The 15,919-nt window shown below is 66.2% G+C and overlaps 2 protein-coding genes across 3 annotated transcripts; both read left to right on the forward strand.

Moving 5' to 3' along the window:
• The first annotated feature begins 59 nt into the window (after positions 1 to 59).
• Positions 60 to 13,158, forward strand: PRSS16 (serine protease 16). Its single transcript, XM_072848719.1, has 11 exons — positions 60 to 102; positions 1,482 to 1,613; positions 3,770 to 3,893; positions 3,973 to 4,096; positions 4,204 to 4,281; positions 4,390 to 4,437; positions 4,515 to 4,756; positions 7,874 to 7,968; positions 8,051 to 8,230; positions 11,318 to 11,451; positions 13,141 to 13,158. Exons 1-11 carry the CDS (start codon positions 60 to 62, stop codon positions 13,156 to 13,158), a joined length of 1,218 nt encoding a protein of 405 aa, XP_072704820.1.
• Positions 13,159 to 13,192: 34 nt separating this feature from the next.
• Positions 13,193 to 15,184, forward strand: DMAC2 (distal membrane arm assembly component 2). 2 transcript variants are annotated; one of them, XM_072848810.1, is made up of 6 exons: positions 13,193 to 13,265; positions 13,817 to 13,980; positions 14,293 to 14,373; positions 14,455 to 14,588; positions 14,675 to 14,837; positions 14,925 to 15,184. In XM_072848810.1, the coding sequence occupies exons 1-6, from the start codon at positions 13,200 to 13,202 to the stop codon at positions 15,097 to 15,099; spliced, it is 783 nt and encodes a 260-aa protein (XP_072704911.1). In that variant the 5' UTR covers positions 13,193 to 13,199; the 3' UTR covers positions 15,100 to 15,184. The 2 variants fall into 2 exon arrangements, with proteins under 2 accessions (XP_072704911.1, XP_072704912.1); XM_072848811.1 differs by lacking the exon at positions 14,293 to 14,373.
• The last annotated feature ends 735 nt before the right edge of the window (positions 15,185 to 15,919 follow it).

Genomic DNA, 15,919 nt, shown 5'->3' on the forward strand with positions numbered 1-15,919 from the left:
GGTGTGTCCCGGTGCATCCCGGTGCCGGTGTCGTCCCATCCCGGTGCCCCGGCCCTGCCATGTCCCGGCTGCTGCTGCTGCTGCTGGTGCAGATGGAGGCAGGTGAGGGGGGGCGGGGGTCGTGGGGGGCTGGGGGGGGTCGTGGGGGGTGGAGGGGCCGGGGGTCCCAGCGCAGGACCCAGCAGGGCTGTGGGACCCCAGCTGGGGCCTTGGGGACCCTTTAATTAGGGTGATGGGACCCCAATTAGCACCCCGGGACCCCAGTGAGGACGCTGGGACCCCAATGAAGGTGCTGACATCCCAATTAGGGCCACAGCACCCCAATTAGCCCCCCGGGACCCCAATTAGGGTGTTGGGACCCCAATTAGGGTGCTGGCACCCCAATTAGTGCCCCAGGACCGCAATTAGGGTGTTGGGACCCCAATTAGCACCCCAGGACCCCAATTAGCTCCCCGGGACCCCAATTAGGGTGCTGGGACCCCAATTAGCGCCCCAGGACCCCAATTAGCATCCCAGGACCCCAATTAGGGTGTTGGGACCCCAATTAGGGTGCTGGGACCCCAATTAGCGCCCCGGGACCGCAATTAGGGTGTTGGGACCCCAATTAGCGCCCCAGGACCCCAATTAGCGCCCCAGGACACCAGTGAGGACGCTGGGACCCCAGTGAAGGTCCTGGGACCCCAATTAGGGCCATAGCACCCCAATTAACACCCCGGGACCCCAATTAGCACCCCAGGACCCCAATTAGGGTCTTGGGACCCCAATTAGGGTGGTGGGACCCCAATTAGCACCCCAGGACCCCAATTAGCACCTCGGGATCCCAATTAGGGTGCTGGGACCACAATTAGCACCCCAGGACCCCAATTAGCACCCCGGGATCCCAATTAGGGTGCTGGGACCCCAATTAGCACCCCAGGACCCCAATTAGGGTGGTGGGACCCCAATTAGCACCCCAGGACCCCAATTAGCACCTCGGGATCCCAATTAGGGTGCTGGGACCCCATTTAGCACCCCAGGACCCCAATTAGGGTGCTGGGACCCCAATTAGCACCCCAGGACCCCAATTAGGGTGTTGGGACCCCAATTAGGGTGCTGGGACCACAATTAGTGCCCCGGGACCGCAATTAGGGTGTTGGGACCCCAATTAGCACCCCAGGACCCCAATTAGGGTGCTGGGACCCCAATTAGCACCCCAGGACCCCAATTAGCCCCCCGGGCCCCCCGTGGGGCCGCCGGGACCCCGGCGGGGCGCCGGGCAGGGCTGAGCCCTGCCGCACTCGTGACACGCGTGTCCCCAGCCCCCAGCCGGGCGGCGGCGGGGGGACACGGGGGGACCCCCCTTGAGGGGTCCCTGCTCCAGCCCCTCGACCACTTCAACCGCCTGGAGGGACGCAGCCTCCGGCAGGTAATGGGGGGGGGGGGCACATGCGTCGCATACGTGTGGCACACGCGTGCGCACACGCGTGTGCCCCCACGCGCAGGAGCGCAGCCCCGGCCCCCCCCTTTCTCGCAGCGGTTTTGGATCAACCCCGAGTTCTGGCAGCGGCCGGCCGGGCCCATCTTCCTGCTGCTCGGGGGGGAGAGCGGCATGGCCCCAGGGGTGCTGAGCAGGGGTACGGGTGGGGCGGGGCGGGGGTGGGGTTGGGGTTGGGATGGGATTGGGATGGGGGGTGGGGTGGGATTGGGATTGGGATTGGGATGGGATTGGGATTGGGATGGGGTGGGGTGGGGTGGGACTGGGATTGGGATGGGATTGGGATGGGGGGTGGGATTGGGACTGGGATTGGGATGGGATTGGGATGGGGGGGTGGGGTGGGATTGGGATTGGGATTGGGATTGGGATGGGATTGGGATTGGGATTGGGATGGGGTGGGGTGGGACTGGGATTGGGATGGGATTGGGATGGGGGGTGGGGTGGGATTGGGATTGGGATTGGGATTGGGATTGGGATGGGGTGGGGTGGGGTGGGATTGGGATTGGGATGGGATTGGGATGGGGGGTGGGGTGGGATTGGGATTGGGATTGGGATGGGGTGGGGTGGGGTGGGACTGGGATTGGGATGGGATTGGGATGGGGGGTGGGATTGGGATTGGGATTGGGATGGGGTGGGGTGGGATTGGGATTGGGATGGGATTGGGATGGGGTGGGGTGGGGTGGGATTGGGATGGGATTGGGATGGATGGGATTGGAATTTGGATTGGGATTGGGATGGGGGCATGGGATTGGGATTCAGATTGGGATTGCGATGGGATGGGATTGGGATTGGATTGGGATGGATGGGATTGGATTGGGATTGGGATTGGGATGGGATTGGGATGGGGTGGGGTGGGGTGGGGTGGGATTGGGATTGGGATGGGATTGGAATGGGATTGGAATTTGGATTGGGATTGGGATGGGGGGATGGGATTGGGATGGGATTGGGATTGGGATGGGATTAGGATGGGATTGGGATGGGGTGGGGTGGGATTGGGATTGGGATGGGATCGGGATGGATGGGATTGGAATTTGGATTGGGATTGGGATGGGGGATAGGATTGGGATTCAGATTGGGATTGGAATGGGATTGGGATTGGGATGGATGGGATTGGGATTGGGATTGGGATGGAGGGGATTGGGATTGGGATTGGGATGGGATTGGGATTGGATTGGGATGGATGGGATGGGATTGGGATGGGATTGGGATTGGGATGGGATTGGGATTGGGGTGGGATCGGGATGGATGGGATTGGAATTCGGATTGGGATTGGGATGGGATTGGGGTGGATGGGATGGGATTGGGATGGGGTGGGCTGGGGTGGGATTGGGATTGGGATGGGATGGGGTGAGGATGGGGATGAGGATGTGTCCATGTCTGTGTCTGTCTCCGTGTCCATGTCCGTATCCGTGTCCGAATCCGTGTCCGTGTCCACGTCTGTGTCCATGTCCATGTCCGTCTCCACATCCGTGTCCGTATCCGTGTCCATGTCCGTGTCCATGTCTGTGTCCGTGTCCGTGTCCGTGTCTGTCTCCGTGTCCATATCCATGTCCGCCTCTGTGTCCATGTCCGTATCTGTGTCCATGTCCATCTCCGTGTCCATGTCCGTGTCCGTGTCCATCTCTGTCTCCGTGTCCATGTCTGTGTCCGTATCCGTGTCCATATCCATGTCCATGTCCGTGTCCATGTCCATGTCTGTGTCCGTGTCCGTCTCCGTGTCCGTCTCCGTGTCCATATCCATGTCCGCCTGTGTGTCCATGTCTGTGTCCATGTCCGTATCCGTCTCCGTGTCCATGTCCGTGTCCATATCCGTGTCCATGTCTGTGTCCATGTCCGTGTCCGTGTCCGTCTGTCTCTGTGTCCATATCCATGTCCGTGTCCATGTCCATCTCCGTGTCCATCTCCGTCTCCGTGTCTGTGTCTGTCTCCGTGTCCATATCCATGTCCGTCTCCATGTCCATGTCCGTGTCCACCTCCGTGTCTGTATCCGTGTCCATGTCCGTCTCCGTCTCCGTGTCCATGTCCGTGTCCATATCCGTGTCCGTGTCCATGTCCGTGTCCATGTCCATCTCTGTCTCCGTGTCCATGTCCGTGTCCGTATCCATGTCCATATCCGTGTCCATGTCCGTGTCCATCTCTGTCTCCGTGTCCATGTCCGTGTCCGTCTCCGTGTCCATATCCGTGTCCATGTCCGTGTCCGTGTCCGTCTGTCTCTGTGTCCATATCCATGTCCGTGTCCATGTCCATGTCCATCTCCGTGTCCATGTCCGTGTCCATGTCCGTCTCCGTGTCCAGGCCACGTGGCGGAGCTGGCGCGGGCGCACGGGGCGCTGCTGGCGGCGCTGGAGCATCGCTTCTACGGGGGCAGCCGGGGGCCGGGCGGGGACCCCGACCTGCGCTTCCTCTCCAGCCAGCAGGCGTGAGCTGGGGGTGCTGGGGCTCGGGGGGGCACCCAGACACGGGGTCCCCTCACCCACCCCCCACCCCCCTCCCCGCAGCCTGGCCGACCTGGCCGCCTTCCGGCTCCACGTCACGAGCGCGTGGGGCCTCAGCCCCAACCACACCTGGGTCTGTTTCGGGGGGTCCTACGCCGGCGCCCTCGCCGCCTGGGCGCGCCTCAAGGTGGGCTGGGTGCTTGGGTGTCCCCGTCCCCCCACCCCAACCCCGGGGGGGGGGCGGGGGGGGGGGGCCGGTGGCCCCACTGGGGGGGGGGTGACCCCGTGCCTCAGTTTCCCCACCTGGTATCCGCCGCCGTCGCCTCGTCCGCTCCCGTCCGCGCTCAGGTTGACTTCGCCGGATACAACCGGGTGAGCCCCCCAAACCCCCCTGGACCCCCCAAACCCCCGGACCCCCCCCAGACCCCCCCGAACGCCAACCGGGGCAGCATTAACCCCTCGGGTCCCATCTCCCCACAGGTTGTCTCGGCCGCCCTCTCCAGCCCCACAGTGGGGGGGTCCCCAGAGGTGGGTCCAAAAGGGGGTTGAAGGGGGACCCCACGATATTGGGGTGCACGGTGGGACCCCCCCGTCCATGCCGGCAGTGCCTGGGCGCGGTGGCAGCGGCCTTCGCGGCGTTGGACAGGCGGTTGCGTGGCCGGCGGCTGGCGGGGGTGGCGTGGGATTTCTCCTGTTGCCGAACCCCCCGGGAACCGGGGGACCGGGAGCTGCTGGCGGAGAACGTGGCCGACGTCTTCGCCGGGGCGGTGCAGTACAACGGCCACCGGCCCGGTGACTCGGTGGCCACGCTTTGCCGGGCCATGACCGACGGCCGCCGCGGTTCCCCGTACCGCCGGCTCGTTGCGGTTAACAAGGTTGGGGGTGTGGGGGGGGTCCTTGTACCCCTCGCACCCTCCTGGGCCCCTCGGTACCCTCCTGCGCCCCCATTGCACCCCCTTCTGACCCCTTGTACCCCATGCACCCCATTGCCTCATTGCACTCCCTCACACCCCATTGCACCCCACTGCACCCCCTCACGCCCCACTGCACCCTCCTGCACCCCATTGCACCCCACTGCACCCTCTCACGCCCCACTGCACCCTCCTGCACCCCATTGCACCCCTCACACCCCCACACCCCACTGCACCCCATTGCACCCCATTGCCCCTCTGCACCCCTTGCCCCCCTCATGCCCCACCAAGACCTATTGCCCTTTCTTGCACCCTGCACCCCATTGCACCCTCATACCCCACTGCACCCTCTCTGCACCCCACTGCACCCATCAACCTCCTCACACCCCACTGCACCCCTCACACCCCATTGCACCCCTCATGCCCCATTGCACCCCACTGAACCCCATTGCCCCCTCTTGCACCCCATTTCACCCCCTCATACCCCACTGCACCCCACTGCACCCCATTGCACCCCTCATGCCCCACTGCACCCTCATTGCACCCCTGCTGCACCCTCCTGCACCCCAGCAATTCCCCATGCCCCACTGCAACTTCATTGCCCCTCTCGCACCCCATTGCACCCCTTGCACCCCACTGCACCCCATTGCACCCCTTGCACCCCACTGCACCCCCTTGCACCCTCTGCACCCCATCACCCCTCACACCCCACTGCACCCCATTGCCCCTCTTGCACCCATTGCACCCCTCATGCCCCACTGTACCCTATTGCACTTGCTGCAACCTCCTGCACCCCACAGCACCCCCCATGCCCCACTGCACCCCATTGCACCCCATTGCACCCCATTGCACCCTCTCACACCCCATTGCACCCCGTTGCACCCCATTGCCCCCTCTCCTACCCTCTATTGCACCCCATTGCACCCCCCCCCATGCCCCATTGCACCCCATTGCACCCCATTGCACCCCATTGCACCCCCCCATGCCCCATTGCACCCCATTGCACCCCATTGCACCCCCCCATGCCCCACTGCACCCCATTGCACCCTGCTGCACCCTCCTGCACCCCACAGCACCCCCCATGCCCCACTGCACCCCATTGCACCCCATTGCACCCCCCCTGCTGCCCCACTGCACCCCATTGCCCCCTCTCGGCACCCCATTGCCCTCTTGCACCCCTGCACCCCATTGCACCCCTCATACCCCACTGCACCCTCCTGCACCCCACTGCACCCCACTGCACCCCTCACACCCCACTGCACCCTCACACCCCATTGCACCCCTCATGCCCCATTGCACCCCACTGAACCCCATTGCCCTCTTGCACCCCATTTCACCCTCATACCCCACTGCACCCCATTGCACCCTGCTGCACCCTCCTGCACCCCACAGCACCCCCCATGCCCCACTGCACCCCATTGCCCCTCTCGCACCCCATTGCCCTCTTGCACCCCCTGCACCCCATTGCACCTCCTCATACCCCACTGCACCCCTTGCACCCCTCTGCACCCCACTGCACCCCTCACACCCCACTGCACCCTCATTGCCCTCTTGCACCCCATTGCACCCCTCATGCCCCATCAGACTCCCATTGCACCCTGCTGCACCCTCCCTGCACCCCACAGCACCCCCATGCCCCACTGCACCCCATTGCACCCCATTGCACCCCCTCATGCCCCATTGCACCCTGTTGCACCCCATTGCCCCTTCTCTCACCCCATTGCACCCCATTGCACTCCCCTCATGCCCCACTGCACCCCATTGCCCCTCTCGACCCATTGCTTCCCTCTTGCACCCCCTGCACCCCATTGCACCCCCTCATACCCCACTGCACCCTCCTGCACCCCACTGCACCCCACTGCACCCCCTCACACCCCACTGCACCCCACTGAACCCCATTGCCCCTCTGCACCCCATTGCACCCCTCACGCTTCCCACTGCACCCCATTGCACCCCTGCTGCAACCTCCTGCACCCCACAGCACCCCCCCATGCCCCACTGCACCCCATTGCACCCCATTGCACCCCATTGCACCCTCTCACACCCCATTGCACCCCGTTGCACCCCATTGCCCCCTCTCCTACCCCATTGCACCCCATTGCACCCCCTCATGCCCCACTGCAGAAACCCACTGCACCCCATTGCACCCCATTGCACCCCATGGCACCCCTCATGCCCCACTGCACCCCATTGCACTCCTGCTGCACCCTCCTGCACCCCACAGCACCTCCCCATGCCCCACTGCACCCCATTGCACCCCATTGCACCCCCCCATGCCCCACTGCACCCCATTGCCCCCTCTCGCACCCCATTGCCCCCTCTTGCACCCCCCTGCACCCCATTGCACCCCCTCATACCCCACTGCACCCCTGTACCCCTCTGCACCCCACTGTACCCCTCACACCCCACTGCACCCCACTCGAACCCCATTGCCCCCTCTTGCACCCCATTGCACCCCCTCATGCCCCACTGCACCCCATTGCACCCTGCTGCAACCTCCTCTGCACCCCACAGCACCCCCTCATGCCCCACTGCACCCCATTGCACCCCATTGCACCCCATTGCACCCCATTGCATCCCCTCATGCCCCATTGCGCCCCACTGAACCCCATTGCCCCCTCTCCTACCCCATTGCACCCCATTGCACCCCCCCATGCCCCACTGCACCCCATTGCCCCCTCTCGCACCCCATTGCCCCCTCTTGCACCCCCCTGCGCCCCATTGCACCCCTCATACCCCACTGCACCCCCTGCACCCCCCTGCACCCCACTTCCACCCTCACACCCCATTTCACCCCCTCATACCCCACTGCACCCCACTGCACCCCATTGCCCCTCTCGCACCCCATTGCCCCTCTTGCACCCCCTGCACCCCATTGCACTTCTCATACCCCACTGCACCCCTCGTACCCCAGACACAGCACCCCGCTGCACCCTCCTGCACCCCACGGGCACCCTCCCCCGCCGCCCCCCCGCCGCCGGGCTCGGGGAGCCCTGAGCAGCCAGCCCCCCCCCCCAGGCCCTGCGGCGCGGGGGGCTGCCCTGCACCCCCAGTTCGCGGCGGGCGGCCGTGCAAGCCCTGCGTCGCCCCACGGCCGGGGCCAGCAGCCGGCTCTGGCTCTACCAAACCTGCACCGAGTTCGGCTTCTGTGAGCGCCGGGAAGGGTGGGGGTCAGGGTGGGGGTCAGGGTGGGGGTGGGGGTCACCGGGGTCCCCCCGCTTTGTTCGCAGTCCCCAGCTGCCGGGACGCCGCGTGCCCCTTCTCCCGCTTCCAGACGCTGCGGGCGCAGCTCAGCCTCTGCGCCGACGTCTTCGGCATCGCCCCGGCACGTGTCCGGGCCGCCGTCGCCTTCACCAACGCCTTCTACGGGGCCGCGCACCCCGGCACCGGCCGCGTGCTCTTCGTCAACGGTACGGCGCGGCGCGGGCCACCGCGGCGCGGCGCGGCACGGCGTGGCGCAGCACGGTGCAGCGTGGCGCGGCGTGGCGTGGCATGGTGCGGTGTGGCCCAGTATGGCGCAGCGTGGCACAGAACGGCGCAGCGTGGCACAGAGTGGCCCAGTTTGGCACAGCGTGGCCCAGTATGGCCCAGTATGGCACAGCGTGGCCCAGTATGGCACAGCGTGGCGCAGCGTGACCCAGTATGGCCCAGTTTGGCACAGCGTGGCACAGAACGGTGCAGCGTGGCACAGCGTGGCCCAGTTTGGCACAGCATGGCACAGCGTGGCACAGCGTGGCCCAGTATGGCCCAGTATGGCGCAGCGTGGCACAGAACGGCACAGCGTGGCACAGCGTGGCACAGCGTGACCCAGTATGGCCCAGTATGGCACAGCGTGGCCCAGTATGGCACAGCGTGGCGCAGCGTGGCGCAGCGTGGCCCAGTATGGCGCAGCGTGACCCAGTATGGCCCAGTATGGCGCAGCGTGGCGCAGCGTGACCCAGTATGGCCCAGTATGGCACAGCGTGGCGCAGTGTGGCACAGCGTGGCCCAGTATGGCGCAGCGTGGCACAGAACGGCGCAGCGTGGCACAGCGTGGCCCAGTTTGGCCCAGTTTGGCACAGCGTGGCGCAGCGTGGCACAGCGTGGCCCAGTATGGCGCAGCGTGGCACAGAACAGCGCAGCGTGGCACGGCGTAGCGCAGCACGGTGCAGCGTGGCGCGGCGTGGCATGGCATGGTGCGGTGTGGCCCAGTATGGCGCAGCGTGGCACAGAACGGCGCAGCGTGGCGCAGCGTGGCACAGAGTGGCCCAGTTTGGCACAGCGTGGCCCAGTATGGCCCAGTATGGCACAGCGTGGCCCAGTATGGCACAGCGTGGCGCAGCGTGGCTCAGTGTGGCACAGTGTGGCCCAGTTTGGCACAGCGTGACCCGGTATGGCCCAGTATGGCGCAGCGTGGCGCAGCGTGGCACAGCGTGGCCCAGTTTGGCACAGCATGGCACAGAACGGCGCAGCGTGGCGCAGTGTGGCACAGCGTGACCCAGTATGGCCCAGTATGGCACAGCATGGCCCAGTATGGCACAGCGTGGCGCAGTGTGGCGCAGCGTGGCCCAGTTTGGCGCAGCGTGACCCAGTATGGCCCAGTATGGCGCAGCGTGGCACAGAACGGCGCAGCGTGGCACAGCGTGGCACAGTGTGACCCAGTATGGCCCAGTATGGCACAGCGTGGCCCAGTTTGGCACAGCGTGGCACAGAACGGCGCAGCGTGGCACAGCGTGGCCCAGTATGGCCCAGTTTGGCCCAGTATGGCACAGCGTGGCGCAGCGTGGCACAGAACGGTGCCACAGGCAGGGTGACACGTTTTGGGGTGCCACAGTTTCGGGGTGCCACTTTTGGGGTGCCACACGCGTTTCAGGGTGCCACGTTTCGGGGTGCCACACACGTTTTGGGGTGCCACACAGTTTCGGGGTGACACATTTCGGGGTGACACACGGTTTCGGGGTGCCACGCACGTTTTGGGGTGACACGTTTCCCGGTGTCACACGCATTTCGGGGTGCCACACAGAGTTTCGGGGTGCCACACGGTTTCGGGGTGCCACAGCTGGGGTGCCACACGCGTTTCAGGGTGACACACGTTTCGGGGTGCCACATTTCGGGGTGCCACACGGTTTTGGGGTCACACACAGAGTTTTGGGGTGACACATTTTGGGGTGCCACACACGTTTTGAGGTGCCACGTTTCGGGGTGCCACACACGTTTTGGGGTGCGACACAGTTTCAGGGTGACACGTTTCGGGGTGCCACACGGTTTCGGGGTGCCACAGCTGGGGTGCCACACGCGTTTCAGGGTGACACATGTTTCGGGGTGCCACATTTCGGGGTGCCACACGCATTTTGGGGTGCCACGTTTCGGGGTGACACACAGAGTTTCGGGGTGCCACGTTTTGGGGTGCCACACACGTTTTGGGGTGCCACATTTTGGGGTGCCACACGCATTTCGGGGTGCCACGTTTCGGGGTGCCACACACGTTTTGGGGTGCCACACAGTTTCAGAGTGACACGTTTCGGGGTGCCACACGGTTTCGGGGTGCCACAGCTGGGGTGCCACACGCGTTTCAGGGTGACACATGTTTCGGGGTGCCACATTTCGGGGTGCCACACGCATTTTGGGGTGCCACGTTTCGAGGTGACACACAGAGTTTCAGGGTGACACGTTTTGGGGTGCCACACACGTTTTGGGGTGCCACACGGTTTCGGGGTGCCACGTTTTGGGGTGCCCCGTTTTGGGGTGCCACATTTCGGGGTGCCACAGCTGGGGTGCCACGCGTGTTTCAGGGTGACACACGTTTTGCGGTGCCACATTTCGGGGTGCCACACACGTTTTGGGGTGCCACACAGTTTTGGGGTGACACACAGAGTTTCAGGGTGCCACATTTTGGGGTGCCACATGTGTTTCAGGGTGCCACACAGTTTCAGGGTGCCACACAGTTTCAGAGTGACACGTTTCGGGGTGCCACACACGTTTTGGGGTGCCACATGAGTTTCAGGGTGCCACAGCTGGGGTGCCACACACGTCTCGGGGTGCCACATTTTGGGGTGCCACGTTTTGGGGTGCCACACACGTTTTGGGGTGCCACACGGTTTCGGGGTGACACAGCTGGGGTGCCACGCGTGTTTCGGGGTGCCACGTTTTGGGGTGCCACGTTTTGGGGTGCCACATTTCGGGGTGCCACACGGTTTCGGGGTGCCACAGCTGGGGTGCCACGCGTGTTTCGGGGTGCCACACGGTTTCGGGGTGCCACGTTTTGGGGTGCCACACACGTTTCGGGGTGCCACACGGTTTCAGGGTGCCACACAGTTTTGGGGGGACACGTTTCGGGGTGCCACATTTCGGGGTGCCACACGGTTTCGGGGTGACACAGCTTGGGTGCCACGCGTGTTTCGGGGTGCCACACGGTTTCGGGGTGACACACAGAGTTTCGGGGTGACACATTTTGGGGTGCCACACACGTTTTGGGGTGCCACACGGTTTCGGGGTGCCAGGGTCCCCGCTGCCCGCAGGCGCCCTGGACCCCTGGCGCGTGCTGAGCGTGGGGGGGGGCCCCTCGGGGGTGCTGATCGCGGGGGCCTCCCACTGCGCTGACATGGCCCCCCCCCGCCCCGGGGACCCCCCGGCCCTGAGGGCCGCTCGCCAGGTGAGTGGGGAGGGGGGACACGGGGGGGACACGGGGACACACCCACGGGGGGACACAAACACGGGGGGGGGACACGGGGGGACACGGGGACACACACGGGGGGACACAAACACGGGGGGACACGGGGGACACGGGGACACACACGGGGGGACACAAACACGGGGGGGACACGGGGGGACACGGGGACACACACGGGGGGGACACAAACACGGGGGGGGACACGGGGACACACCCACAGGGGGGACACACACGGGGGGGGACACGGGGGGACACGGGGACACACACGGGGGGACACAAACACGGGGGGACACGAGGACACACCCACAGGGGGACACAAACACGGGGGGACAGGGGAGACACGGGGACACACACGGGGGGACACAAACACGGGGGGACACGGGGACACACCCACGGGGGGACACAAACACGGGGGGGGCGACGGGGGAGACACGGGGACACACACAGGGGGACACAAACACGGGGGGGACACGGGGACACACCCACGGGGGACACAAACACGGGGGGGGGACGACGGGGGAGACACGGGGACACACACGGGGGGACACAAACACGGGGGGGACACGGGGGACACACACACGGGGGGATGACACACGGGGGGACACAGGGGGACACGGGGACACACACGGGGGGACACAAACACGGGGGGACACGGGGACACACACACACGGGGGGATGACACACGGGGGGGACACAGGGGGACACGGGGACACACACGGGGGGGACACAGGGGAGACACGGGGACACACACGGGGGGACACACGGGGGACACACGGGGGGACGACACGGGGGGGGACACACGAGGACACACCCACGGGGACACACTCACGGGGGGGACGACACAGGGGGACACGGGGACACACACGGGGACACACACGGGGGGCGACACGGGGGGACACACACGGGGGACGACACGGGGAGGGAACACACGGGGACACACACACGGGGGGGACACAGGGGAGACACGGGGACACACACGGGGGGGGACACACGGGGGGACACAGGGGGACGACACGGGGGGACACACGGGGACACACACACACGGGGGGGACACGGGGACACACACGGGGGGACACGGGGGGACACACACGGGGAGACGGACACGGGGGGACACGGGGGGGCCAGCCCAGCTCACCCCCGTGCCCGCAGCGCATCGCAGCCCGCCTGGCAGCATGGCTGCCCCCGCCCCCTGAACCCCACCGGGACAGGGGGTCCCCGGGGGGAGGAGGGGACCCAGGGGTCCTCTGCCCCCCCCCACGACCCCTAGGCTGCTCGGCCACACTGGGGGGGGACAGGACCCAGGCGTCCTGCCCCCCCCCCATTTCACCCCACTTTCAATATGGGGCACCCCAGCCGTCCTGCCCCCCCGACCCCCATGACCCCCGGGGGAACCCAGGCGTCGTGCCCCCCAATTTCACCCCACCAATAATATGGGGACCCCCAGGCGTCCTGCCCCCCCCCAATTTCACCCCACTTTCAATATGGGGGACCCCAGGCGTCCTGTCCCCCCCCCCGACCCCATGACCCCCCCGGGGGGGGGTCCAGGCCTCCTGCCCCCTATCACACCCCCGAACCGCCAGGGGGCGACACTGAACGGGCTGTGTGGGCGTGGCTACGCTATCAAGCAGGCGTGGCTATGGACTTTGTGGGCGTGGCTACGCTCTCAAGCAGGCGTGGCTATGGCGCTAGAGGGCGGGGCTACGAGCGGCGGGGCGGTATTTCTGCCACGCATGCGCGGAGGGAGCATACTGGGGGGCTTGTCACGTGACGCGTCCAAGATGGCGGCGCTGAGGGCGGTAGGTGGTGCCCGCCCGTCGCCTTGGAGACGTATTCCTGGGGGGGGGGACACACACCCACCCCCCCGAGGGCCCCCCACAGTGACAGGGGAGCGGGGAGGGGACCCCAGGGACCCCCGGGGGGCTGGGGGGGCCTGTGCCCCCTCCGCAGGACCCCCGAGGCCTAAAGAGGGGGGCAGGCCTGGGCGGCTGGGCCCCCCGACCCAGCGCAAATGGGGGGTGTGTGTGTGTCTATCCCAGTCCCCCCTCCCCCTAAAAGCCTTTCTCCCCCTGCGACCCCTCCCCACCTGGCACCCCTGGAGAGCGGGGCCTTGGGGGGGGACACACACCAGCACCCCAGGGCGCAGGCAGAAGGATGAGACCCGGCCTGGCCGTGTGTGTGTGTGTGTCCCCCAATTTTCCTGTGTGCCCCCCTTTGGGGAGCAGCTTTGCCCCCCCCCCAATTAAATCCTGCTGTGACTCCCCCCTCGGCTGGCGGCTCCTGAGCCTGTTTGGGAGCATGGGAGGGAAACTGAGGCAGGGGCTGAGGCGGCCCTGCTCCCGCCCCGCAGGTCCTGGGGTGTCGGGGGGCCCCCGCCCCGCGCCCCCCACCCGGACAGAGCCGGGGGGCGGCGGGGGGGCTGCTGCAGCGGCTGGGCCGGTGGTTCTACGAGGTGGAGGCAGCGGTGGCCTGGGGAGAGCGGCTGCAGCGGAACCGGCTGCGGAGCAAGAACGCGTGCGTGGGGCCCCCCCACTTGTAGGGGGTGGGGGGGCTGGGTCGGGGCCCCCCCCCACTTGTGGGGTGGGAGCGGAGAGGCTGGGTCAGTCTCCCTGCTTGTGGGGTGCGGGCAGAGGGGCGGGATTGGGGCCCCCGCGACTTGTGGGGCGCGGGTGGAGGGGCTCGGTCGGGTCCCCCATGTGTGGGGCAGGAGCAGAGGGGCTGGATTGGGGCCCCTCTACTTGTGGGGTGTGAGGGGGGGGGTGCTGAATCCGGCCCCCATATGTGGGGCACAGGCAGAGGGGCAGACCCCTGCTCTTGCCCCCCGAGGTACTGCGGCTTCCTCAGGGACACCTACGGTGACAACGTGGCGGCCGCCGTCTTCACCCTGTCCTGCGGTGGGGGGGTCAGGTGAGCCCCTGCCCTGCTTCGGGGCTGCCCCCCGGGGTGGGGGGGCCCTCACCCTGATCTCCCACCCCCCCCACCCCATAGATTTGAGGGGCAGGAACGCTGGATCCGGCCGGACAGCCTCTGGCGCCCTGAGGTGCTGCGCCTCCGCGACGTCCCCGTGGTGGCCCTGGACCTCAGCGGCACCCCCCTCAACTACAACGGCTTGGACAACCTGGGTGAGCCCCAGGACAGCCCCCCCCCGGCCCCCGCCCCCCCAAAACCCCTTAGGGACCCCCCCCAAACCACCTTCCTGCCTCCCCAGTGCCACTGACCCGGCTGCAGCACCTCGACCTGAGCGGGTGCCCCCACCTCGACGACTGGGCGCTGGGGCGGCTGCACGTCTTCGGGGACAGCCTGCGGGAGCTGTCGGTGGCTCGGTGTCCCCGCGTCACCGAGAGGGGCCTGGCCACCCTCCACCACCTCCGGTGAGGAGACGGGACCACGGGGATCCCCCCACCCGGTGCCAGTTTCCCCCCCCCCATCTCTGTCTGTACCCACACCCCCCCCACCAGGGAGCTCCGGCGCCTGGACGTGGCAGGGGTGCGGGTGCCCAGCCCGGGGCTGGTCCGTATCCTGCTGGAGGAGATGCTGCCGGGCTGCCAGGTCCTGGGCATGGACCCTGGGGACGGCACGGGGACGGAGACACCGCCACCGCCACCGCCGGGGGGGGAAAACCCCCCCGCCTGAGGCCGACAGGGTTTTGGGGTGCGGAGGGGGCCACGCCGCCCCCCCGGAGCATTAAATGCGCGGTGGCTGTGCGCTGCCTCCCCTCCCTCCGTGGATTTGGGTTTTCTTGGCGGCGATCGACCGGGTTTCTCCGCTTTTTGCCCCATTCAGGGTGGTGCTGGACACCCCCCCCCCCAAGTTCACAGCTTGAAACCAGCTGCTCCCGCGAGGGTTTTGGGAGGACGACATCCCATAATGGCTCCTGGGGGAACCAGGGAAGCACCGGCTAATCCCCCCCCCAGGGGGTTTAGTACCCCCCGAGGGGGTTAATTCCCCCCTCAGGGAGGTGAATTCCCTCCTCGAGGGGTTTAATCCCTCCTCAAGGGATTTAATCCCTCCTTGAGGGGGGGTAATTCACTCCTCCAACCATGTTAATCCCCCCCAAAAGGGGTTAATTCCCCCTCTGAGGGGGCTACTTCCCCCTTCCAAGGGGGTTTATGCACCCCAAGGGGCTTAATTCCCCCCTCAAGGGATTTAATCCCTGTGCAAGGGGTTTAATCCCTCCTCAAGGGGGTTAATTCCCTGCTCCAACGTGGTTAAGCCCCCCCCCAAAGGGAGTCAATTCCCCCTCCAAGGGGGCTAATTCTCCTCACAGGAGGATTAATTCCTCTCCCAAGAGGGTTAAAGCCCTCCTCCAAGATTAATTACCCCCCCAAGGAGTTTAATCCCGCCCTTCAAGGGGATTAATTACCCCCCCAAGGAGTTTAATCCCGCCCTTCAAGGGGATTCATTACCCCCCCAAGGAGTTTAATCCCGCCCTTCAAGGGGATTAATTGCCCCC

This window comes from Ciconia boyciana, chromosome 33 (genome assembly GCF_034638445.1).
Source record: "Ciconia boyciana chromosome 33, ASM3463844v1, whole genome shotgun sequence".
Classification (NCBI taxonomy): Eukaryota; Metazoa; Chordata; class Aves; order Ciconiiformes; family Ciconiidae; genus Ciconia; species Ciconia boyciana.

What these genes read in the sequence shown, in the direction of transcription:
- PRSS16 (XM_072848719.1), top strand. Translation starts at nt 60, where the DNA reads ATGTCCCGGCTGCTGCTGCTGCTGCTGGTGCAGATGGAGGCAG. An exon ending in CAGTGGGGGGGTCCCCAGAG is followed by an intron (nt 4,438 to 4,514) that starts GTGGGTCCAAAA and finishes CCATGCCGGCAG; the next exon opens with TGCCTGGGCGCGGTGGCAGC. An exon ending in CTGCACCGAGTTCGGCTTCT is followed by an intron (nt 7,969 to 8,050) that starts GTGAGCGCCGGG and finishes CTTTGTTCGCAG; the next exon opens with TCCCCAGCTGCCGGGACGCC.
- DMAC2 (XM_072848810.1), top strand. Translation starts at nt 13,200, where the DNA reads ATGCGCGGAGGGAGCATACTGGGGGGCTTGTCACGTGACGCGTCCAAG. An exon ending in CGGCTGCGGAGCAAGAACGC is followed by an intron (nt 13,981 to 14,292) that starts GTGCGTGGGGCC and finishes TTGCCCCCCGAG; the next exon opens with GTACTGCGGCTTCCTCAGGG. An exon ending in CAACGGCTTGGACAACCTGG is followed by an intron (nt 14,589 to 14,674) that starts GTGAGCCCCAGG and finishes CTGCCTCCCCAG; the next exon opens with TGCCACTGACCCGGCTGCAG.